This window comes from Podarcis gaigeae (assembly GCF_964106915.1).
Source record: "Podarcis gaigeae genome assembly, chromosome: 4".
Lineage (NCBI taxonomy): Eukaryota > Metazoa > Chordata > Lepidosauria > Squamata > Lacertidae > Podarcis > Podarcis gaigeae.
Window position 1 is genome coordinate 90,872,455 of NC_139677.1, and position 26,147 is coordinate 90,898,601.

General features: G+C 45.8%; 1 protein-coding gene across 4 annotated transcripts in view; it reads right to left on the bottom strand.

Moving 5' to 3' along the window:
• The window catches only part of HEPHL1 (hephaestin like 1), a 56,158-nt gene extending 32,600 nt beyond the window's left edge, over positions 1-23,558 (bottom strand). For 3 of the 4 annotated variants that reach the window (XM_083736165.1, XM_083736164.1, XM_083736166.1), the window contains exons 1-8: positions 23,246-23,440; positions 12,211-12,455; positions 10,724-10,936; positions 7,133-7,312; positions 5,085-5,339; positions 2,232-2,400; positions 613-752; positions 270-401 (exon numbers count right to left, since the gene is read on the bottom strand). In XM_083736165.1, the coding sequence (XP_083592291.1) occupies positions 270-401; positions 613-752; positions 2,232-2,400; positions 5,085-5,339; positions 7,133-7,312; positions 10,724-10,936; positions 12,211-12,455; positions 23,246-23,415 (1,504 nt within the window). In that variant the 5' untranslated portion in view covers positions 23,416-23,440. Of the gene's footprint in view, positions 1-269; positions 402-612; positions 753-2,231; positions 2,401-5,084; positions 5,340-7,132; positions 7,313-10,723; positions 10,937-12,210; positions 12,456-23,245; positions 23,441-23,474 lie in introns of those variants that run through there. The other variant, XM_083736167.1, reaches the window with a different exon arrangement.
• Between the last annotated feature and the right edge of the window lie 2,589 nt (positions 23,559-26,147).

The window sequence follows — 26,147 nt, forward strand, 5'->3', positions numbered from 1 at the left end:
TCTGTGACCTAGCAGCGAGTTGAGGGCTGGAGAAGGCTCCCCCATTTGTTCTATAGGACAGAGCAACTTTGTTGGTTATGCCAGTTGTGGTGCTTAAATAGTCAACCCCAAGTCATTACCTAGGCCAAGGGACTGGTTGGGCAAGCTTGCTCTTATACATTCTACCCCTTACAGGTACAGGATCCCAAGAAATGGAAGGAACTCGGGGCATCATCCAGAATGACCCCCGCCTCAAATTCATAACAATATACATAAATAAATAAAGTTACCATCTTCATAAGGGGCTCCTTCTGACGATTTGCTGAAAGCTACGCCATGAGGCATCATGCTGTAGTTCTTGTCAGCTTTGTTGGCAAAAGTAACCAAAATTGTGTCTCCAACTTCAGCTTTGATAACTGGGCCTGGGGGAGAGCAGGGAAGAGAAATGAGCTGGTTTGGGGAAGGGGATGCTGAGCTTCAAAACGTCTCCCTGCTTGCCCCCATCCCCTTGGTTAGGGGCATTGCTCAGATGGAAGAAATGCTCTCAGAGTGCCTGGCCCCAACTTCCAGTGTGAGAGACCATAGCGGGACTGAAACCAGTGCCAGAAAAAGACTCAAAACCACAAGGCGTACCAAGTATGCCAAGGTGAGTGGCGCCTTCTGTTTGCTTCTTTTTGCGAGTAAATTTTCCATCAGTGTAGGACACATAATGAACTTTCCAATATTGCCCTCCGATTCGGTCATCTCCTTGTATGAAGAAAGGTGCTGAGTCACTGTGAGAGAACAAAGTATTGATACCGGTTGTACAGCTGACCACAGATTTGAAATGCTCAATTTAAAGCAAACAGGTGAGATTATGCACAAAATAGATTTATCAATTTGTTTTTTGGGAGAACCACCTTTCTTCCTGGGAGCTCACAGCTGCCGTTTTAGTCTCACAGCGACCCTGTGAGGAAGGTTAGACTGATAGGTAGCCATTAGCCCATGACTAATTAGCCAAAGGGGAAGATAAAGGGGGAAATAAAGATAAAGATGATATGAGAGACATGGGATTCCTGCCTAAAGCAGAAGCCCTGCATCACTTTCTTTTCTCTCCTAACCTAAGGTAACATGCAGAGAAATGCACCATGTGACAGTTTGGAATATAACAACAACATTTTATTTCTCTACAAGTTATCAGGGAAGAGATAAGGAGTCGTCTCAAGGCTTCTTCTTTCAACTGCACCCATTTATTGGTTTGTTTTCGTTCTTATTTTTATTATGTATTTTGTGTTTTTCAGATTGTAATAAATTATGTTGTGAACCGCCTTAAGACCTACAGATATAGGGCAGTATACAAATTTTTAATAATAATAATAATATCGAATTCTACCCCACTGATTCCAAACTTAGGTTTCTAATATTTAAGTCAAACACTCAATCTGCTATTCCACATGGGCTTTAAAAACAACAGCAAAAACCTGGTGCATTTATCTGCATAAGTTAACTTAAAGGTAAAGGTACCCCTGCCCCGTACGGGCCAGTCATGTCTGACTCTAGGGTTGTGCGCCCATCTCACTTAAGAGGCCGGGAGCCAGCGCTGTCCGGAGACACTTCCAGGTCACGTGGCCAGCGTGACGAAGCTGTTCTGGCGAGCCAGCACCAGCGCAGCACACGGAAACGCCGTTTACCTTCCCGCTATAAAGCGGTGCCTATTTATCTACTTGCACTTAAGTGTGCTTTTGAACTGCTAGGTGGGCAGGAGCTTGGACCGAAAGACGGGAGCTCACCCCGCCGCGGGGATTCGAACTGCCGACCATACGATCGGCAAGTCCTAGGCACTGAGGTTTTACCCACAGCGCCACCCGCGTCCCTCTAAGTTAACTTAGTAACCTATTTATTAAACTATTTATAGACTGCAATTTCATTTAGAAAAAGGTGGCATACAGCATACAAAATTACAACAACGTAACTGTTAAGTTGTGGGTGAACATATCAGACGACACAGCTCTTATATAATAATAATAATAATCAAACAGCTCTTATATAATAATAATAATAATAATAATAATAATAATAATAATAATAATTTATTATTTATACCCTGCCCATCTGGCTGGGCATATGTAGACCTGTGTGAAAACTATCTACAGTATCCCCCTGCTGGCCCAAGGTGAGAACTTCAGTACATGACAGTAACTAAAACATCAGTAAAAATGTCAGCTTTCAGCTAAAAGGGGAAAAGAAGAAATAAATAATATCACAACACATACCTGCCAGTAGCATTTAAAGGCTGGCCTGTGAGTTTATTAAAACCACCAGGTCCATAATCCCACAAAATTCTTTCAGCGGCAATGAAGTATCTTCTTTCCTGACCACTCTGTGAAGGCCCGGTAATGTTTCGACCGCAAGCCTTGATGTTGTAGAATCCCATCATACCAGCTACAGCGTAGGAAAGGACACACAAGAAGTCTTTAATTTGATCTTGTTTCACCATGCAATCAATTGTGCTAATGCTATAATTTCCAAACTGGGTTGTCAGGGGCACAGTAGCGTGCCAAAAGAGTACCAACATCATGAATCACAAGTTGGGACAAAGGTGAGGTAGAAAAACAACAAGCAAGCAAACAAACAAACAAACAGACAGACAAAGGGAGCCAGAATTGTCAAGGGAGTGGAACAATTTCCCCTATGAGCAAAGGTTACAATATTGTGAAAAGGGGAAATTCCATGCTAGGGATTATTAGGAAAGGAGCTGAGAACTGCCAATATCATAATGCTGCTATTGTTAAGTTGTGGCTGAACATATCAGACGACAGAGCGTTTCTTCAAACAGCTCTTGCTTATTCACAGACCCAGAACAGAACTGAATGGTTCAGCCAGCCTGCTTATATAGATCTCCACTACAACGCAACAGTAACAACTTTCTGTAACTATCCAATCACTGAACGTCACTTTCAACTCCTTGTTTGCATATGTGGACCTGAGTGAAAACTATCTACAGTATCTCCCTGCTGGCCCAGGGTGAGAACTTCAGTACATAACAGTTATAGAAATCTGTGGTGTGACTGCATTTGGAACACTGTGCATAGCTCTGGTGGCCTGACCTCAAAAAGGTTCAGAAAGGGGTCAACTAGAATGATCAAGGCTGCAATGGAGCAACACCCTTATTGATGAAAGGTCAAAGTATTTGGGCCCCTTTCGTTTAGAGAAAATATGAGTAAGAGAAGGACGTGTTGGAGGAGTCTAAAATGATGTGTGGTGTGAAGAAAGTGGATAGGGAAAGTTTTTCTCCTCTCATAATGTTAGAGCTTGGGGGCATCCAATGAAGTTGAATGTTGGAAGATTCAGGACCCAGAAAAGAAGGTCCTTTACAAAGCACATAGTTAAACTATGGAATTTGCTGCCACAGAAAATACTGATGGCTGTCAACTTGGATGGCTTTAAAAGATGCAGGAGCTAGGAATAGTAGCCCTCTGAGAGGTCTTATAAAACCTCTCAGCACCCTTAACAGGCTTCAGTAAATCTTTGGGGCAAGCCAGGGCTGTTAAAATGGCAAAAGAGTGCTTTAAATGGTGTGAATGCGACCTAATTATCTAAAACGGGATGAAGTCTAGGAGAGATGGGCTGGAGATAGAGGCTCAGAAAGTATCAGTTCACTGCCATCTTTTGTCTGGACAAGTGGCTCGTTGGGAGCTCTCCGTGGTGCTGAAACAATGGACCTGCCTTGCTGGCTGGCATACCTTGCCCCATGGGCTCCTCCTGGGAACCAGAACACGGTATGAGTGCCAAGTAAGTTGGTTAAATGCTGGTTTTATTGGTTGGTTCCCTCTACTGTTTAACTTGTGCTTTACTTCTTTGTTTGTTATTATTAAATTTTATTAAATTTCTATACTGCCCTTCATCTGAGGCTCACAGTGGAGTTTGCTGTATAAAAACAAAAAAATACATAACGTAGTAACAAACCAACCAACCAACCAACCAACCAACCAAATACCCCCCAGTTTAAAAAGCCATGGATCATTTAATTAGCCAAAGGCCTGGGAGAACAGGAATGTTTTTGCTTGGACCCTTAAGATATGTAACAAAGGCACAAGGCAAGCCTCCCTGGGGAGAACATTCCACAAACGGGGAGCGACTGCAGAAAAGGTCCATTCCCATATTGCCACCCTCTGGACGTCTTGTGAAGGATGGGAACACAAAGGGCCTCAGACTGATGATTGCAGGCTCTGGGTTGGTTCATACGGGGATTTATGGCTGTTCATAATACTTTTTTAAAAAATGTTGTGCTGTTTGACGGACCTGCTGTGGCTCCCTGGTTATTATTGCTTGGCATTTTGAGCACTTTTAAATTTAGATGCAGCCTATACAGTCCTGCAACAAACAGGGAAACAACAGGAAAACATTAGTCCCAGTTGGCAGCCGCCAGAAGCAGCAATTATTATCAATGGAACAGAGCCTGTTATTGCTATATGGCTTTTTTAAAAAAAAAGCTTACACAATACATTTCTGGAATCATTTCTAGGTCGATGCACTATGTAGAATGTCAACTTCTTTGCTTAGAAACCTTTGCTGATATGTCACCTTTTATGCATTTATTTCGTTTTGTTCCCATGTCCTACTGTATTTCATCCTGTACCCTCAGCCTATGCACACAGTACAACTGAAACCAATGTAGATCAGTTCCCTGTTTATTCATCCTTCCAGTTCCTTCCCCTTATTATTTTTTTTGTTTCCTTGGTGTTGAATCTGTAAGATCCTTGGGGCAAAGACCTGTGCTCTGCTCTGTACAGCACTATCTACACCGATGCTGGTACAGTGGTACCTCGGGTTACATATGCTTCAGGTTACATATGCTTCAGGTTACAGACTTCACTAACCCAGAAATATTACCTCGGGTTAAGAACTTTGCTTCAGAATGAGAACAGTGGCGCAGCAGCAGGAGGAGGCCCCATTAGCTAAAGTGGTGCTTCAGGTTAAGAACAGTTTCAGGTTAAGAACGGACCTACAGAATGAATTAAGTACTTAACCCAAGTTACCACTGTATATAAAATATTACTAGCAGTAGTAGTTGTTCTGGCCCAACTGCAATGTCTATTGACCTTTCTCGAATGGTGCATAGATACCTTGTATGTGATGATCGACTTGACAGGTCAAAAGCCACTTCCCAGCATTCTCTGCCATCATTTCTGCTGTCACAAAAGTGGCCGGAAAGAGGCTGATGACATCCATCCTGTGGCCTCTGTTAAGCAAAGTATGGCCGAAGAACTGTGCAGAGTGAATGTCGATCTCGGTCCCCATCCCAAACAAATGCCAGGACACCAATTCACCAGCGCACATCTCCAGGCCAGGGAGGTTTCCAAAAACATAACCGTTAATTGCTGGAAACATATAACACAATATAAGAAAAGATAATCCATGAGTTACAGGGATATGAATGACAGGGACATTCATTTTGAAATAGCTAATGTGTGCCACATTTAAGATTTTCCTTCTTTTTCTCTATTTCACTAACATAATAATCACCTTTTTCTCCTTCGTTTAAAGATAAAAAGTGGCTGGGGAAACCCAGTCAGATGGGCAGGATATAAATAAATTATTATTATTATTATTATTATTATTATTATTATTATTATTATTACAAGAAAGATATGAAATTTAAAGGTGAAAGAGACAGAAGAAGAGAATAAGAAAAAGGAAAAAAGAAAACCAGGGGGACATGAGATAAAAGGAAGAAAAACAGAGAAGGGAAAAGTTGGGCAGTTGGAAGAGGTCCCCATGCCTGAAGATGGGGTTAGAGGTGGATTCTGGGGTCTAGACACTGACAGCTGTGGGCCAGTAGATGCCTGAGGTGAGCACAGAGTTATGAGTCCAGAAGTCAGCGCCAAAGAGCAAGATTGCCTCAGAAGTAGTGGACTTTCCTTCACTAAAGGTTTTAAAAGCAGAAGCTGGATGGCCACTCTCGTGGGGTTGCTGTAGTAGTGAGTTTCCTGCATTGCTAGGTGGTTGTACTAGATGATCTTTGAGGTCCCTTCCAATTCTATGAATGGAATTCAACATCACACTAAGCGGGGCGTTCAAGTGGAGAAGGAGATCTGCTCATGCAACAAGACTTTCCCACCTTTTCTCCTTCTGCTGCACCTTTTCTTGTGCAGCAGAAAGTCCTGTTGTACAAGTGGACCACCTCATTCCATGCATTCAACAACTTAGTTGCATCTCACCCTATGATTCTAAAGACAGGACATGGTGAAAGGCAGGAGGCAGCATTTAGGAACAAGCCAGCTGTCAGAACCCAAGAATACAGGAAGACATCAGAGCTCAGGGACAACCTTGCTGCTCAAACAAGGCACAACTGGAACAAGGAGACCTTCAAACTCCTTCCTGCCCAGGGGAATCCTAAGGACAGCCTGCCTGATGGGGTCAGTCCAGGGGCTGAGGATGCTAAACTGCTCAGATTGATGCTGCAACATGCAATTCAGGGCTTCACCACAAGGAGAAGCTGCACACAAACCCAGAGGCCCTCTATTCAAGTCCTAGGGACTCATGGCGAAAGGCAGGGGTCAGCAAACTTTTTCAGCAGGGGGCCGGTCCACTGTCCCTCAGACCTTGTGGGGGGCCGGACTATATTTTGGAAGGGGAAAAAAATAATGAACAAATTCCTCTGCCCCACAAATAGCCCAGAGATGCATTTTAAATAAAAGCACACATTTTACTCATGTAAAAACACCAGGCAGACCCCACAAATAGAGATGCATTTTAAATAAAAGGACACATTCTACTCATGTAAAAACACACTGATTCCCAGACCGTCCGCGGGCCGGATTTAGAAGGCGATTGGGCTGGATCCGGCCCTTAGTTTGCCTTCCCATGATGAAAGGCATTTCACAATGGGTTGCTTGCCTAACCTCTGCTTTTTTTCCTATAGGAGCTGCTGAGGTGTCTCAAAGCTGAGGAACCTGCCTCAGGATTGAACTGACGGCACCTAGTCTGGCTTGGCCTGTGTTTCAAGCTGCGGGTAGTAGACGAAAGAGGAGGCATTAATATCCTGATACAACCCCAGACTATTTCCTCTCACAAGGAAAGGAAGAGGAGCCGCAGCAATTAGAAGTTGCAACCAAATCTGGCAGCAATTGCAAAACAAGTGTTGTTCTTCCTGTCCTGCAGCACAGCTCACCATGCATCTTATTGCTCAGTTGGAAATCTTCGTCCTCTTTATCCACAGTGCTGGGTTCCAAGCAGAAGGTATTTATATTTTCATCAAGGTACCAGCTGAGATTTTCATCTACGATGCTGAACATCAGAGCGAAGCTTTTTGTGGCATTGGCTGCTGGCACTGAAGCATCATCTAATGTTCCTAAGAAAGCAAACACGTAAAAGTTTGTTTTTTTGTAAACCCTTTAAGTTAATTTATTTGGAGCCCCTTCACATGTTCTAAAAATTCTTGCCTTGAAATCAATCCCGAGTAGAAAATCAGTGTGCAGACTCAAGGCCTAGGTACATATTATGTACGTGAATGATGTTGTTAGCAATTGCACAGGGGGATTCTTTAAACTTACAGACCAAGAACATGGGATAGGCCTTACTCGTGAGCAGCACAACAGTACATGGGGAAGGGCCAGGGCCGGCCCATCCATGAAGTAAGGTGAGGTACCTGCCTCGGGTAGCAGAATCTACAGGGGCAGCAAACCCACCTCCAAGGAATGCATCACCTGCTGCTGTATTTATACTCCAGATTTATTTTTGGAAAAGTTCTTTGCTGCTTTCAGCATTTATAGGTTCATAGAATTGTACAGTTGGAAGGGATCCCGCAAAGGTCATCCAGTCATCCTGCAGTGCTGGCATCACAGCTAAAGAACTACAACTAATCCAGAATGCGGCAGCTAGACTGGTGACTGGGAGTGGCTGCCGAGACCACATAACACCGGTCTTGAAAGACCTACATTGGCTCCCAGTACATTTCCAAACACAATTTGTTAGAGACTTCAGAATCCAGACCAGAATGGAAAAATCCAGGCAGCAATATTTCTTTGAGAAAAGATTTTATTCAATTTGGTTTTGTCAGACAAGATCAAAAAGGGGTGCATTCAGGAAAAATGAGAGAATGCCCACCGTCAGTCAGATGCAGACAACTTTTATACCTTTTGGCAAAAGCACAGTTCAGCCCTTGACCCACCCCTTACACATTCCTCTTTATACATATTCATTAAAAGCTCTACCAATTAAAGAATTGATGGTGGCCCTTCGGTTCCAGGCTGCATTATCCACTAGGTGGCACTGATGGCTTATAATCCTCTTGACCTATTGGCAATTCCCGTAAATGCTCCTTGACCCCCGCCTCTTTCTGTGGTTTTTAACAGGTTGCTCGGTTTAGAACTTTGTGGTGGGCTAAACATCCTGAGCAAACGGACAGCTTCTCAGAAAGAGCTCAACCACTAGCAAAATCCCCTGGCCGCATCCTCTTGCAAAGAGCAGGGGCAAGCAGGGGAGAGAGAAATGTCTTTTTAGCTTTTAGTTTGCTTTCTAAGATGGCTTTCAGCTTATAAAATGGCTCCAGCCTGGCTCTCCAAAGAGGACCCAGGTGGACCCTTGGTCCTCACTCCTTCAAATTCAAAGTGTTGGTGCTGACCTTTAAAGCCCTAAACGGCCTCGGCCCAGTATACCTGAAGGAGCATCTCCACCCCCATTGTTCAGCCCAGACACTGAGGTCCAGCACTGAGGGCCTTCTGGTGGTTCCCTCACTGTGAGAAGTGAGGTTACAGGGAACCAGGCAGAGGGCCTTCTTGGTAGTGGCCCCCTCCCATAAGATGTCAAGGAAATAAACAACTTTTTGACTTTTAGAAGACATCTGAAGGCAGCCCTGTATCCGGTAATTTTTTCATGCCTAATGTTTTGCCATTTTATATGTAAGCCGCCCAGAGTGGCTGGGGAAACCTGGCAAGATGGGGGGGGGGGGTATAAATAATAAAGTTGTTGTTGTTGTCACTATTATAGAATCCCTGACAGGTGGTCATCCAACCTCTGTTTAAAAGAGTCCACCACCTTCCGAAGCAGTCTATTCCCCTGTTGAACAGCTCTTACTGCCAGAAAGTTCTCCCTGATGTTTAGTCAGAATCTCCTTTTCTTGTAGTTTGAATCCATTCTACTTTCTGGAGCAGCAGAAAACAGCCCTTCATATATTTGAAGATGTCTACCCTATCACCTCTCAGTCTTCTCTTCCCCAGGCTGAACATACCCAACTCCTATCAACATCATTTGCAATAATTGCACTTGTGTGTATCTGCTATAGACAGAACCAGCACCAGACTTCATTGCAGCTTCCCAAGAGGGACAAGGCAGTGGGGAGCTTGGCATGGTGTGGGTGCGGTGGCAGAGTCAATCTGTTGCTCCTGCTGCCTAACTTCCCACTGCTTTTCCCCTTTCCTCTTCTTCTCAGTAAGCAGCAGAGAAGCATGGCGTTTGGAAGGCAGGAGGGCAATGGAACCTCACCTGCTCTGGCTGCAGTTGCCATGAAAAATCACATTAATAATAATAATAATAATAATAATAATAATAATAATAATAATTTATTTATATCCCGCCCTCCCCAGCCGAAGCCGGGCTCAGAGTGGCTAACAACAGTAAAAGTAAGCACAGCATTCTAAAATCAATTCAGAATCAAATTAATGGCAATCATTGGGCTAGAGTTCTGTGTGGATTACCAAAGGAGGGGGGTCAGGCTGTGCCTTGGCCAAAGGCCTGTGGAACAGCTCTGCCTTGCAGGCCCTGAGGAAAGATGTCAAGTCCCGCAGGGCCCTAGTCTCTTGTGACAGAGCGTTCCACCAGATCGGGGCCACAGCCGAAAAAGCCCTGGCTCTGGTTGAGGCCAGCCTAAACTCCCTGTGGCCTGGGACCTCCAAGATGTTTTTGTTTGAAGACTGTAAAGTCCTCCATGGGACACACCAGGAGAGGCGGTCCCGTAGGTACGAGGGTCCTAGGCCGTATAGGGCTTTAAAGGTTAAAGGTAAAGGGACCCCTGACCATTAGGTCCAGTTGTGACCGACTCTGGGGTTGCAGCGCTCATCTCACTTTATTGGCTGAGGGAGCCAGCGTTTGTCCACTTAAACCTGATCCTGTACTCCACCGGGAGCCAGTGCAGCTGGTATAGCACTGTGTGAATGTGATCCCATGGCGAGGACCCCGTAAGGAATCTCGCCGCGGCATTCTGCACCCGCTGGAGTTTCTGGGTCAGTCTCAAGGGCAGCCCCACGTAGCGTGAGTTACAATAATCAAGTCTGGAGGTGACTGTCGCGTGGATCACAGTGGCTAGGTCAGGGCGAGAGAGGTAAGGAGCCAACTGCTTAGCTTGGCAGAGATGAAAAAAATGCTGTTAAAGTACAGGAGCACAGCAGGTAAAATAGATATGAATTCTGAGGGGTCAGTTAAAAAATATCTTCAAGTTGGCAGGTCAAAAACCTGCTGGAAGAGAAAACTCTTTGTAAGGCTGCAATTCAGGCTTTCTGAGAATACTCTCTCCTTTCCCCCACTCCCCAGCTATCAATGGGACTTGATGGGAGGAAATGGTTCTTTTAGGTATCTTGGCCCAAAATTGTTTAGGGCTTTCAACATAATAACCAGCAGTTTGAATTGGACACGAGAAATGGGCTGGGCTACTCAGAGGTCATGCAAAGGTACAACTGCTGAACGTATCAGAATTTGTGGATGCAGACCTGAATTTTTTAACCAAATCTTGCTGCCACAGAGGCACTTGGCATGACATGTTCCGTACCTTTTTGGCAAACCACCAGCGGCCCAATTAACCCAGTGCTGATATCTTTTGGCGTGTCAATATGTGAATGGTAAATCCAAGTCAGGCACCGTGGATCTGCCGGTGTAGGTGAAAACTCATCTGTAACCAGCCATGTATATGTATAATTGGAACCAGGGAGAACAAAATCATCAGCCTTGCTTTTGCCACCTGTTCCATCTCGGTAAAGGGCTCCTGAGGAGGAACATAAAAAAAAAAAAGATTGAAGTTCTTTGTGTGCCCTATTAGACATCTTACACATGAGCATTTTAGTTTGTTCTTTCTCTCTCTCTCTCTCTCTCTCTCTCTCTCTCTCTCTCTCTCTCTTAAAGTTGCTTTGATCACTTTTGCAAAAAGAGAAAAGGTGGGAAAGCGGCTAAGTAAATACAGTGGTGCCCCGCAAGACGAACGCCTCGCAAGACGGAAAACCCGCTAGACGAAAGGGTTTTCCGTTATGGAGGCGCTTCGCAAAACGAATTTCCCTATGGGCTTGCTTCGCAAGACGAAAGCCCATAGGGAAATCTCCGGAACAGCGGGGAAGCGCAGTGCGTCTTCCCCACTGTCCTCGGACCTGCTCTGAAGGCTGGCGGTGGGGCAGAGAGACCTTCTCCCCGCGCCAGCCTTTGGATGGCTGTCCTGAAGACTTGCGGTGGGAGAAGGGTTTTCCTTCCCACCGCCAACATTCAGAATGCTGTTCTGAATGTTGGCGGTGGGGAGGAAAAACCCTCCTCCCACCGCAAGCCCCGGGAAAAGAGGAGAAGCACTGCGTGCCTTCCCCTCTGTTCCCGTACCTGTGCTGAAGGCTTGCGGTGGGGAGAAAAGCCCTTCTCCGCACCGCCAGCCTGGCAAGCGGTCTCCATAGGAACGCATTAATTGATTTTTAATGCATTCCTATGGGAAACCGTGCTTCGCAAGACGAAAAACTCGCAAGAAGAAAAAACTTGCGGAACGAATTAATTTCGTCTTGCGAGGCACCACTGTATAGGGCAGCACTCAAGTAGGTTTTATTCAGAATAAACCCACTGAAATTAATGAACGTGGCTGTGATGTGAGGTTAGGCGCCATTGCCCTGCCCCAACACCTGATACTGGTATAAAAATATTTGGCTTTTGCACAGCCTACTGTACGAAGGCAAGAGTCACATTTATTACTCCACCCACTTTTACTTCTGGCCCCGCCCACCACTGACATGTGACACCCCACCACCTCGAAGATTCCCTGGGAGGGGATGTGGTCCTCAGGCTAATGAAGTTTCCACACTGCTGGAGTAAATGAACTCTTGGTCTGACCCAGCAGGCCTCTATTACATTCCTCTGCAGACAAATTGATGTGAGCCCAGATCTGAACCGAGGCCTCGTCTGTCAAGTTTCCAACATGCTACCTGAACCACTATACTGGCTCCCAGGAGTAATAGAGGAAAGAGATAGAATCTGAAACAGCAGAAGAGGAAAAGCAAATCTTTGTTTTACCTTCAGAATCTTTCTCGTAGAAGACTCCGTGTGGATGTACAGAATAAGGCCGGGAAGCAAAGTTCTTCAAATGAATAATAAAAGTATCTCTTTCTTCGGCTCTCAGAACTGGACCTAGAAAACCCAGCCAAGATGGTTTGGGGATCTCCTGGGAGTACGTGTCATCTGTGAATTGTTTGAAAATTGCTTTCTTGTAAACCCGACCTATCCTGTTGGGGCCTCTTCTCACATAGACAATTGCTTCTCTGCAGTAGAAAAGGGGGGGGGGTGTAAGTTAATTTTCAATCCATGAATCATATGGAACAGATGAGGAAGATGAGATTTGAAATACCAACACAAGCACTCCATGTGTGGGAACCAATCAACTTATGTAGGGGACAGGTAAACACTGAATGTCATCATCTGTCAGGCTGCTGTCAGCAACTCCCAGCTGGTTGCCCAGGAACGTAGAAAGACAAGGGAATGGTTCTTACTATCTGCTTTTTATTCAGTATTTACAGAGAGAGGCTATAGAACCCAGCCTTTTGGATAAGGGTGTTGTCCCGAGTGAATCTCCACCCCTCGTCTCTCCCACTTCCTCATTCGTCAATCTCATTGTCTCTCCTATGGGTGCTGCTACGTGCCCTCTGTCTTGGAGCTCTTTGCTCTCCTACTTTCAAGGCTTGCCAGGTTCTGGGAGAGGGGTGTGTGTCTGGAATGCTTTCTAAAGACACTGTGTCTGTCAGCTGTTGCCTGCCTGGTGCTTCCTCCTCCTCCTCCTCCAATCCCATTATTTCCCAACTTTCCTCCTCATCTGCCTCTGAGCTGTGACCTCCCTGTTGTAAATCTAAGCTGTCTTCACCTTCCTCCTCCCTGGAAGGGTCAAGCTGGGGAGGCGGTCTCCACCATTCCTCCTCTGCCCAGCTCCTGACATCATGATACCATTTCACTAATAATAATAATACAGTCATACCTCATGTTACGTCCGATTCATGTTACGTTCTTTCAGGTTACGTCCTGCGGTGATCCGGAAGTACCAGAAAGGGTTACTTCCAGGTGTTGCTGCTCGCGCATGCGCAGACGCACAAAATGGCATCACGCGCATGCGCAGAAGCGGCAAATCACAACCCGCGCGTGTGCAGACGCGCCGCTGTGGGTTGCGTTCTTTTCATGTTGCGAACAGGCCTCCGGAACGGATCCCGTTCGCAACCAGAGGTACCACTGGAATAATAATAATAATAATACAGTGGTACCTCGAGTTAAGGGACGTGGGTGGCGCTGTGGGTTAAACCACAGAGCCTAGGACTTGCCAATCAGAAGGTTGGCTGTTCGAATCCCCCCAACAGGGTGAGCTCCCGTTGCTCGGTCCCTGCTCCTGCCAACCTAGCAGTTCAAAAGCACGCCAAAGTGCAAATAGATAAATAGGTACTGCTCAGGCGGATAGGTAAACGGCGTTTCCGTGTGCTGCTCTGGTTCACCAGAAGCGGCTTAGTCATGCTGGCCACATGACCCAGAAGCTGTATGCCGGCTCCCTCAGCCAATAAAGCAAGATGAGCGCCGCAACCCCAGAGTCGGCCATGACTGGACCTAATGGTCAGGAGTCCCTTTACCTTTACTTTTACCCCGGGTTAAGTACTTAATTCGTTCCGGAGGTCCGTTCTTAACCTGAAACTGTTCTTAACTTGAAGCACCACTTTAGCTAATGGGGCCTCCCGCTGCTGCCGCGCAATTTCTGTTCTCATCCTGAAGCAAAGTTCTTAACCCGAGGTACTATTTCTGGGTTAGCAGAGTCTGTAACCTGAAGTGTATGTAACCTGAAGCGTATGTAACCCGAGGTACCACTGTACCATTTTACACATCTACTTCAACTAAACATTAATAAACAGCACAGAGAAAATATGTGAAATGCTGGCAACATTGAGTTAGGTCTTGAGAGTGAATATTTGGAGCCGTTTTCCCCATTTCGTGATGACTTTTCTTTCATTGTCCCATAATGTAAACTAGATCTTGTGAAGCAGCAGCCATCTCTTGTTTGTCTTCTCAGCCCCCCCCCCCCCACCCAACAAGCATCAATATGTACCTTGCCCTTTGCATGGCACATGCATTTCTTTTGCAACTCCCGGCCCTACAGGGCTGTAACCATACATAGGGTGTAGGAAACAAACACTGGCTAGTGGAGTGGAAAAAGAGGCCATTATGAATTAGTTCACAATTCAATTGCAGAGCCGACTTTGCTGGGAATTTTGACTTCAGTAGCTTAGCTTGCTTAATTAAGGGCCCCTCGATACATCCTTTTTATTGCACATTCACAATGATTTGTGCTCATGATTCTGCCAAGACACAATCCTACTTTCAACACTGTGCCTGAAAAGGTTTTGGGGCAGCCATACTGCTTCATTTCCTTTAACTTCCTGCTGTAATCTTGTAACTTTTCATTCTGCAAATTGCCCTCTGGATAGCAATTATGTTGTAGCATAAGGGGAAGCATCACACAACAGCTAATAAAGCAGAAACACCCCCCCCACCTCTAATACACTGTCATTGTGCCAACAATTAGGGTAGCCATACAGTGGTGTTAAGTTGTGGGTGAACATATCAGACGACACAGCGATTCTTCAAACAGCTCTTGTTTATTCACAGGCCAGAACAGAACTGAACTGAAGGGTTCAGCCACCCTGCTTATATAGAGCTCCACTAGAACGCAACAGTAACCATTTTCTGTAACTATCCAATCACTGAATGTCACTTTTTCAATCCCTTATTTGCATATGTGGACCTGAGTGAAAACCATCTACAGTATCCCCCTGCTGTGAGAACTTCAGTACATAACAAGTGGTACCTCAGGTTAAGTACTTAATTCATTCCGAGGTCCGTTCTTAACCTGAAACTGTTCTTAACCTGAGGTACCACTTTAGCTAATGGGGCCTCCTGCTGCCGCCGCACCACCAGAGCACGATTTCTGTTCTCATCCTGAAGCAAAGTTCTTAACCTGAGGTACTATTTCTGGGTTAGCGGAGTCTGTAACCTGAAGCGTATGTAACCTGAAACATATGTTACCTGAGGTACCACTGTATTTCAAAAAGTGAAAATCTGGACACAAAAGTTGTTCAGCTTTTTTTTTGGCCAAGGTGTTTAGCTATATTTGCAAAATCTGAAAAAACAACAACACATTAAGTTTCTGAATAATAATAATAATAATAATAATAATAATAATAATAATAATTTATTATTTATACCCCGCCCATCCGGCTGGGCCCCCCCAGCCACTCTGGGCGGCTTCCAAAAGAATATTAAAATACTATGATACATCAAACATTAAAAGCATCCCTAAACAGGGCTGCCTTCAGATGTCTTCTAAAAGTCTGGTAGTTGTTGTTCTCTTTGACATCTGGTGGGAGGGCATTCCACAGGGAGGGCGCCACTACCGAGAAGGCCCTCTGCCTGGTTCCCTGTAACTTGACTTCTTGCAGTGAGGGAACCGCCAGAAGGCCCTCGGTGCTGGACCTCAGTGTCCGGGTAGAACGATGGGGGTGGAGACGCTCCTTCAGGTATACTGGACCGAGGCCGTTTAGGGCTTTCTGAGCTATTTTAAAGGAAATTCGCCAAAATCTACACTTCCAACATGGGTTGCCATACGTCTGGATTTTCATGGACATTCCAGCGATTTCTGCCCGGACACTGTTTCTGACGGCCGAATCCTGGCTATGTCCGGGAAATTCCGGACGTATGGCAACCCTAAACATGTTGCAGAATACACCTACAATAAAACACTAATCTGGAAGGGAGCGTGAGTAGACTTGTCAGGTCTACATCTGATCAGGGGAATGTCTGCAAAGGACTGTGGCTAGTGTTTTGGAATTCTAAGAATTTGCTACGTCCTGCACTGCAAACCCTATTGGTCATGAAAAACCAGAAGCAAACACTATGCAACAACATTTTAACATGCAACGAAGAGTTAAAATAAACTTAGAAATTCAACTTTTGAAGCCTTTTGAAGAGAAAATTTAAGCACTGAAAATTTAGTGCAGATCCATATAATTGCAGAAAAGCTTCTACCATCACGTATACAAATTGTTCTGTTTATCCATCTCAAACCACTCAGATGAAGCCACATTTCATCGGTGTTATAAAACCTGAGCCTTCCAATGATTTTGTCTACAAGGTTACTTGCAAACACGCAAGCCTATGTAGAAGTCATTATTTCTGCACAAAGCTTGAAGGCCACAGCAGGCTCTGAAAACATCAAAAACATCAGATGCCTGGCAATCAATAAACGTTTCATAAAGTGTGCATCTCCTTTATGCATTGATAATAGGAGCTTTTCAATTTTTCCTGTGCAAGCATATACATGCTTACTGACTCACAAGCAAGTCCCATTTACTTTAATGTAGCTTACCAGAAGATCGTCTGTAGAATGCCAGCATTGGGTGCTTCTAGACTCACGTTGCACAACTAAAGTTGACTTGGTGCTCTTGGGCAACAACCGCCCCCAAGCCCAAATCTGACTTTCTGTGATAAGGAAAGTGATGGCGGAAAGGCACTGGGGAGAGTGGGGTGATGCTTGCTTGTCAAAATAAATGCTTTAAAAGCTCGTATCATCTAAGCTCCCTAACATTCTGCAAACAGATTAGGATAAATGATCGGTACATAGGTTGTCTGGTAGTGACCTTAATCTCTCAAAAATGGTTCTCTTTCTGTCCCAGAGATTTATGCCTGCATTCCAAAGAATTCTGAAGAATTGTCACATGTGAATCGCCATGCAAATGCCTCCTTCTCTCTGCTTACACCAGTGGTGTCCAAACTTTTTTCAAAGAGGGCCAGATTTGATGAAGTGAAGGGCTGACTAAAGTTGTTGAGCTTTTTTTAATGATTGAAGTTATTGAGGGGTTTTTTTAGGATTGAGGTAGTTGAGGGTTTTTAAGGATTTTACCCCAGGAAATAAACTAATAAACTATCACAGGGGGTGGATTAAACCAACCAGCATGCCGGATTAGCCCCCCGAAACGGATTTTGGACATGCCTGGCCTACACCAAAGACCCTTCTCAGAAATCTATATTTGGGGTGTGAATGTGTGTGGGGATCAGCAGGGCCCCAGTTCAAGGCCCACTTCAACACATTAGCGGCTTGAAACGCAGCAAAGTCAACTCCCACTTCCGCTGTGTTTCAAGTCAGACCAGAGAGGGGGCAGAGATATCTTCACATTACCTGATTTCTTTACCCGCATCAAACTCCAACTCACTGATGTTGTCTGCGCATGTGCTATCATGTGCGCATGCGCAGCCACTGCCTAAAATTTCTGCACCACAGTTCGATTTGGGCTTCTGTCTTTAAATCAAATGGAAGCTGCTTTGAAGAAAAGCGCAGCCGTTGTGAGGACCGAAGCTCCCGCCCGAAAATAGTCTGAAAAGCACCACCCTGAGTTCATTGGGACTTACTTCTTAGTAAGCATGTTTAGATTGCAATCTTTACTCCTCCCGATACAAGTACGATAGCTCAACCATAAATACATAAATACATAATCTCATAACCATTATTTTCCAACTTTCCTCCTCATCTGCCCCTGAGCTGTGACCTCCCTGTTGTAAATCTAAGCTGTCTTCACCTTCCTCCTCCCTGGAAGGGTCAAGCTGGGGAGGCGGTCTCCACCATTCCTCCTCTGCCCAGCTCCTGACATCATGATACCATTTCACTAATAATAATAATACAGTCATACCTCATGTTACGTCCGCTTCATGTTACGTTCTTTCAGGTTACGTCCTGCGGTGATCCGGAAGTACCAGAAAGGGTTACTTCCAGGTGTTGCTGCTCGCGCATGCGCAGACGCACAAAATGGCATCACGCGCATGCGCAGAAGCGGCAAATCACAACCCGCGCGTGTGCAGACGCGCCGCTGTGGGTTGCGTTCTTTTCATGTTGCGAACAGGCCTCCGGAACGGATCCCGTTCGCAACCAGAGGTACCACTGGAATAATAATAATAATACAGTGGTACCTCGAGTTAAGGGACGCGGGTGGCGCTGTGGGTTAAACCACAGAGCCTAGGACTTGCCAATCAGAAGGTTGGCGGTTCGAATCCCCCGAACAGGGTGAGCTCCCATTGCTCGGTCCCTGCTCCTGCCAACCTAGCAGTTCAAAAGCACGCCAAAGTGCAAATAGATAAATAGGTACTGCTCAGGCGGATAGGTAAACGGCATTTCCGTGTGCTGCTCTGGTTCACCAGAAGCGGCTTAGTCATGCTGGCCACATGATCCGGAAGCTGTATGCCGGCTCCCTCAGCCAATAAAGCAAGATGAGCACCGCAACCCCAGAGTCGGCCATGACTGGACCTAATGGTCAGGGGTCCCTTTACCTTTACTTTTACCCCGGGTTAAGTACTTAATTCGTTCCGGAGGTCCGTTCTTAACCTGAAACTGTTCTTAACTTGAAGCACCACTTTAGCTAATGGGGCCTCCCGCTGCTGCCGCGCAATTTCTGTTCTCATCCTGAAGCAAAGTTCTTAACCCGAGGTACTATTTCTGGGTTAGCGGAGTCTGTAACCTGAAGCGTATGTGTCAGGGGTTCAGAAGGAGAGACACAGGAGGGGGAGCAAATGGAGAGTGAGGAGGAGGAGTACGAGGGGGGCGCAGGCAGTGACAGTGGCCAGAGTTATTCCACAAGCCTCTCTAGCGAATCAGAGGACTCACAGAAGGGAGCGCCGGTGGCCAGAGCAAGGGAGATTCCAAGGGAGAAACCTCAAGAGGGAGGGGCCAGCGGGGAGTCCCTGAACAGCAGCTGGAGATCAGGGCCAGCGTCTCCACCAGAGCGCAGTGGGGAGGGGGAGTCCCAGGAGTCGGGACCAGTGTCCTCACCACCAGAGGGAGGAGAGGAGTCAGGTTTGGCAACACCCACATCAGGAAGCGGGGAAACGGTCAGAAGGAAAGTCACCGGCTGGGCGCGCGCGCCAAGTTCAAATGTACAGGAGCGCGGCACAGCGGGGAGCCCGGGAAGGGAGCCAGGTCCTAAAGCCCGCCGGAGGGAGGGGCAAGACTCAGGAGGCTCCGCGTCAGAGGAGTCCAGGAAGGAGGGAACCCCAGAGGGCAGAAGGACCCAACGCAGGAAAGAGCAGCGCAAGAGGTGGAGCCGGGCTAGAATCTTAAACTGGTGTGGGTGGAGCAGTGAGTCAGAGGGGACTTAGCCGGTCTAGCGTTAAGACGTGGGCCTGCGTGCCCAGAGCTTGGAAATGGAAACTAAACTTCAATAAAGACTTTTGTATATAATATCCACTGGGCGGTGGTCCTCTGTGAGCTGGGACCTAGCGGCAGTCCTGACAGTATGTAACCCGAAGTACCACTGTACCATTTTACACATCTACTTCAACTAAACATTAATAAGCAGCACAGAGAAAATATGTGAAATACTGGCAACATTGAGTTAGGTCTTGAGAGTGAATATTTGGAGCCGTTTTCCCCATTTCGTGATGACTTTTCTTTCATTGTCCCATAATGTAAACTAGCTCTTGTGAAGCAGCAGCCATCTCTTGTTTGTCTTCTCAGCCCCCCCCCCCCACACCCAGCAAGCATCAATATGTACCTTGCCCTTTGCATGGCACATGCATTTCTTTTGCAACTCCCGGCCCTACAGGGCTGTAACCATACATAGGGTGTAGGAAACAAACACTGGCTAGTGGAGTGGAAAAAGAGGCCATTATGAATTAGTTCACAATTCAATTGCAGAGCCGACTTTGCTGGGAATTTTGACTTCAGTAGCTTAGCTTGCTTAATTAAGGGCCCCTCGATACATCCTTTTTATTGCACATTCACAATGATTTGTGCTCATGATTCTGCCAAGACACAATCCTACTTTCAACACTGTGCCTGAAAAGGTTTTGGGGCAGCCATACTGCTTCATTTCCTTTAACTTCCTGCTGTAATCTTGTAACTTTTCATTCTGCAAATTGCCCTCTGGATAGCAATTATGTTGTAGCATAAGGGGAAGCATCACACAACAGCTAATAAAGCAGAAACACCCCCCCCCCACCTCTAATACACTGTCATTGTGCCAACAATTAGGGTAGCCATACAGTGGTGTTAAGTTGTGGGTGAACATATCAGACGACACAGCGATTCTTCAAACAGCTCTTGTTTATTCACAGGCCAGAACAGAACTGAACTGAAGGGTTTAGCCACCCTGCTTATATAGAGCTCCACTAGAACGCAACAGTAACCATTTTCTGTAACTATCCAATCACTGAATGTCACTTTCAATCCCTTATTTGCATATGTGGACCTGAGTGAAAACCATCTACAGTATCCCCCTGCTGTGAGAACTTCAGTACATAACAAGTGGTACCTCGGGTTAAGTACTTAATTCATTCCGAGGTCCGTTCTTAACCTGAAACTGTTCTTAACCTGAGGTACCACTTTAGCTAATGGGGCCTCCTGCTGCCGCCGCACCACCAGAGCACGATTTCTGTTCTCATCCTGAAGCAAAGTTCTTAACCTGAGGTACTATTTCTGGGTTAGCGGAGTCTGTAACCTGAAGCGTATGTAACCTGAAACATATGTTACCCGAGGTACCACTGTATTTCAAAAAGTGAAAATCTGGACACAAAAGTTGTTCAGCTTTTTTTTTTGGCCAAGTTGTTTAACTATATTTGCAAAATCTGAAAAAACAACAACACATTAAGTTTCTGAGCTATTTTAAAGGAAATTCGCCAAAATCTACACTTCCGACATGGGTTGCCATACGTCTGGATTTTCATGGACATTCCAGCGATTTCTGCCCGGACACTGTTTCTGACGGCCGAATCCTGGCTATGTCCGGGAAATTCCGGACGTATGGCAACCCTAAACATGTTGCAGAATACACCTACAATAAAACACTAATCTGGAAGGGAGCGTGAGTAGACTTGTCAGGTCTACATTTGATCAGGGGAATGTCTGCAAAGGACTGTGGCTAGTGTTTTGGAATTCTAAGAATTTGCTACGTCCTGCACTGCAAACCCTATTGGTCATGAAAAACCAGAAGCAAACACTATGCAACAACATTTTAACATGCAACGAAGAGTTAAAATAAACTTAGAAATTCAACTTTTGAAGCCTTTTGAAGAGAAAATTTAAGCACTGAAAATTTAGTGCAGATCCATATAATTGCAGAAAAGCTTCTACCATCACGTATACAAATTGTTCTGTTTATCCATCTCAAACCACTCAGATGAAGCCACATTTCATCGGTGTTATAAAACCTGAGCCTTCCAATGATTTTGTCTACAAGGTTACTTGCAAACACGCAAGCCTATGTAGAAGTCATTATTTCTGCACAAAGCTTGAAGGCCACAGCAGGCTCTGAATACATCAAAAACATCAGATGCCTGGCAATCAATAAACGTTTCATAAAGTGTGCATCTCCTTTATGCATTGATAATAGGAGCTTTTCAATTTTTCCTGTGCAAGCATATACATGCTTACTGACTCACAAGCAAGTCCCATTTACTTTAATGTAGCTTACCAGAAGATCGTCTGTAGAATGCCAGCATTGGGTGCTTCTAGACTCACGTTGCACAACTAAAGTTGACTTGGTGCTCTTGGGCAACAACCGCCCCCAAGCCCAAATCTGACTTTCTGTGATAAGGAAAGTGATGGCGGAAAGGCACTGGAGAGAGTGGGGTGATGCTTGCTTGTCAAAATAAATGCTTTAAAAGCTCGTATCATCTAAGCTCCCTAACATTCTGCAAACAGATTAGGATAAATGATCGGTACATAGGTTGTCTGGTAGTGACCTTAATCTCTCAAAAATGGTTCTCTTTCTGTCCCAGAGATTTATGCCTGCATTCCAAAGAATTCTGAAGAATTGTCACATGTGAATCGCCATGCAAATGCCCCCTTCTCTCTGCTTACACCAGTGGTGTCCAAACTTTTTTCAAAGAGGGCCAGATTTGATGAAGTGAAGGGCTGACTAAAGTTGTTGAGCTTTTTTTAATGATTGAAGTTATTGAGGGGTTTTTTTAGGATTGAGGTAGTTGAGGGTTTTTAAGGATTTTACCCCAGGAAATAAACTAATAAACTATCACAGGGGGTGGATTAAACCAACCAGCATGCCGGATTAGCCCCCCGAAACGGATTTTGGACATGCCTGGCCTACACCAAAGACCCTTCTCAGAAATCTATATTTGGGGTGTGAATGTGTGTGGGGATCAGCAGGGCCCCAGTTCAAGGCCCACTTCAACACATTAGCGGCTTGAAACGCAGCAAAGTCAACTCCCACTTCCGCTGTGTTTCAAGTCAGACCAGAGAGGGGGCAGAGATATCTTCACATTACCTGATTTCTTTACCCGCATCAAACTCCAACTCACTGATGTTGTCTGCGCATGTGCTATCATGTGCGCATGCGCAGCCACTGCCTAAAATTTCTGCACCACAGTTCGATTTGGGCTTCTGTCTTTAAATCAAATGGAAGCTGCTTTGAAGAAAAGCGCAGCCATTGTGAGGACCGAAGCTCCCGCCCGAAAATAGTCTGAAAAGCACCACCCTGAGTTCATTGGGACTTACTTCTTAGTAAGCATGTTTAGATTGCAATCTTTACTCCTCCCGATACAAGTACGATAGCTCAACCATAAATACATAATCATCTTGGGGCGTCTAAGTCAAATGCAGTTGAATGGCAGTTGCACTGTGGTACTGAAGCTTAGGAAAGTTTGCGTTATTACAAAAGGACCACAGCACAGGTCTTGACTCCCCTCCAAATCCCTTGGAATTTAATTTAATTTAATTGCTAAGTGTGCAGACCTGTAGCAGTGCGCCTTAAATGCACATTGCAACTGTGAAACGATGGGCAGCCTAAAAAAACCGCTCGCATTGCCGTTTGAACCAGCCTATGCTGCTTTCTGATGCATTTTAAGGTCGCTTCGAAAACTTGTTTCATTGCCCAGACATGCTTCTTTGGAGGAAACAAACACACAAGCAAACAACTTGGAAAGCACTGAGCCCAATATGCATCATGTGGGCGAGTGTGAATTAACTACTTTAAAAGCGACCGTAGAAACTCAGAAGACGCCAGCAGGGATTCCTGCTTTGACTTACTCATCCTCCGTGAGATTTTGTCCTGTGATCAAATTCTCGCCACTCGGTGCATAGTCCCAGTTCTCCTCCACAATTCCAAGGTAGTACGTCCTGGTAGCCGCTTCTGCTAAAAACAAACGCCAGAAGATTAGGCTGGTTAGAAGGCAGGCAGCTCGCTTCACGAAAGACATTTGTGTGTTTTTGTGTGTGTGTGTGCAACTCAAACGAGAGGCAGCCAAAGTGCGCTCACCTCAGCCCTGCCCACTCACATTCCAACTAGTCAGACAGGAGGTAATGGACAAAGCCGTGCCCCTCCCAGGCAGCAATTTGGGGCTGATGAGGGCACAGGCCAGAGAACTTGAGCCAGCTGGCCAAAAAAGGGCCTGTGGTGTGGGGTTGCCATGGCGACAAGCCTCTTGCCAGGCTTTGAAGGCCCCTGTGACTTAGTGTTGTTTGTCCCTCGAGCTAAATGAAGAGAGCGCTTTATTTGTAAATTTGGGCGATTCCCCCCCCCCCCAGCCGTTCGTACTGTATGAAAAGGACGGTGCAAAAGTGTTATACAGTGGTACCTCGGGTTACATACGCTTCAGGGTACAGACGCTTCAGGGTACAGACGCTTCAGGTTCAGACTCCGCTAACCCAGAAATAGTACCTCAGGTTAAGAACTTTGCTTCAGGATGAGAACAGAAATTGTGCTCCGGCAGCAGGAGGCCCCATTAGCTAAAGTAGTGCTTCAGGTTAAGAACAGTTTCAGGTTAAGAACGGACCTCAGGAACGAATTAAGTACATAACCAGAGGTACCATTGTAATGGGGACTTTTTATCTTCTTCGACTCCTGTCTGTCTGCAGGATGGTACACTGACATGCTCTGACAAGCCTCTCCTTGCTCTGTTTTCCAGTAAGCTGTGATCCTAAACTGAACAAAAGAGTGCTTGGCTTAGTGTTAATTGACGAAACTTAGCTTATTTTGTGAGTTTATGGCAAATCTTCCCCTCTCCCAAACTCATAGCAATATTGTGCTGTGACAGACTGCATATAAATTGACGTCCTCGATGGGCCGTTGGCCTGATCCCGCAGGCTCATATTACGTCCTTATGTTCTTGATGTGATTTCATACATAGAAGCAAACATGGAAGTTCATTCACACATAAATGTTCCTCGATGCACGCATCATTATATCTTCCAGAGGGGTAGCAATGCAAATCTCTTGCAGCAAAAGCAGCAAATAATATCACAGCACTTTATAAAGACTAACAGGTTTATTGTGACGTAAGCCATGAGTAACCAGTCATGTGGTTTCCAGGCATTGTGGGACTCTGCTTCCCATCAGCCCTAGCCAGCATGGCCAATAGTCAGGGTTGATGGGAGTTGTAGTCAAACAGAATCAGTTGGCTACTCCTGAACTAGGCAGTCTGACCCAGTTGTATTAGGCCAGACTTCATGGACCTTGCGTCCATGCTGTTGGACTATATGTGCTGCCTGGGGCTGATGGGAGTTGTAGTCTAGCAACATCTGCAGCATGTAGTCATTGCGACTGTTGTTGTTGTTTAGTCGTTTAGTCGTGTCTGACTCTTCATGACTCCATGGACCAGAGCACGCCAGGCACTCCTGTCTTCCACTGCCACTTCCAGTTTGGTCAATCTCATGCTGGTTGCTTTGAGAACACTGTCCAACCATCTCGTCCTCTGTCGTCCCCTTCTCCTTGTGCCCCCCATCTTTCCCAACATCAGGGTCTTTTCCAGGGAGTCTTCTCTTCTCATGAGGTGGCCAAAGTATTGGAGCCTCAGCTTCAGGATCTCGTCCTCTGTCGTCCCATTCTTCTTGTGCTGTTAATCAGTCGGTTGGATAGCTTGGTCGGTTAGAGCGTGGTGCTGATAACACCAAGGTTGCAGGATCAGCCAGCTGCATATTCCTGCATTGCAGAGAGTTGGACTAGTCAGGCATGTCCAACTCCCAAGAGACTGCGATCTATTCCCACTATAAAAAAACAACTGGCAGTGATCTGCCCATTGGATTGACCAAAGTTATTAACAACAACCCAGGGTTTCCCGCCTAAATTAACTTACGTGGACCTGAGTGAAAACTATATACAGTGGTACCTCAGGTTACAGACGCTTCAGTTTACAGACGCTTCAGGTTACAGACTCCACTAACCCAGAAAGGGTTAAGAACTTTGCTTCAGGATAAGAACAGAAATTGCATGGCAGCGGGAGGCCCCATTAGCTAAAGTGGTACCTCAGGTTAAGAACAGTTTCAGGTTAAGAACGGACCTCCAGAACAAATTAAGTTCTTAACCTGAAGTACCACTGTACACAATACCCTGGTGGCCAGGGTGAGAACTTCAGTACATAACAAAAGTTGTTCAGCTTTTTGGGGGGGCGGGGGATGATCAATCAGGAACACACAATCAACTAGGATCAACCAGGGTTGCCCCGCGATCGACTGGTAGATCGCGATCGACTGGTTGGACATGCCTGGACTAGATGATCCTCAGTGTCCCTTCCAATTCTATGATTCTATGATAGCCTTCATACATGAGTCTGTACGTACATTTCAAGTCATTTTACCTATTTATTCCATTTTTATCCCACCCTTCCAAAAAGAACCTCAAGGCAGCATGCATTACTAGAGGGGTGTGTGGGCTTGTATGCAACAATCTAGTAAAGGTAAAGGTACCCCTGACCGTTAGGTCCAGTCACGGATGACTCTAGGGTTGCGGCGCTCATCTCGCTCTACAGGCTGAGGAACCGGCGTTTGTCCGCAGACAGCTTTTCCGGGTCATGTGGCCAACATGACGAAACCGCTTCTGGCGAACCAGAGCAGTGCACAGAAATGCCGTTTACCTTCCCGCTGGAGTGGTACCTATTTATCTACTTGCACTAGCATGCTTTCAAACTGCTAGGTTGGCAGGAGCAGGGAACGA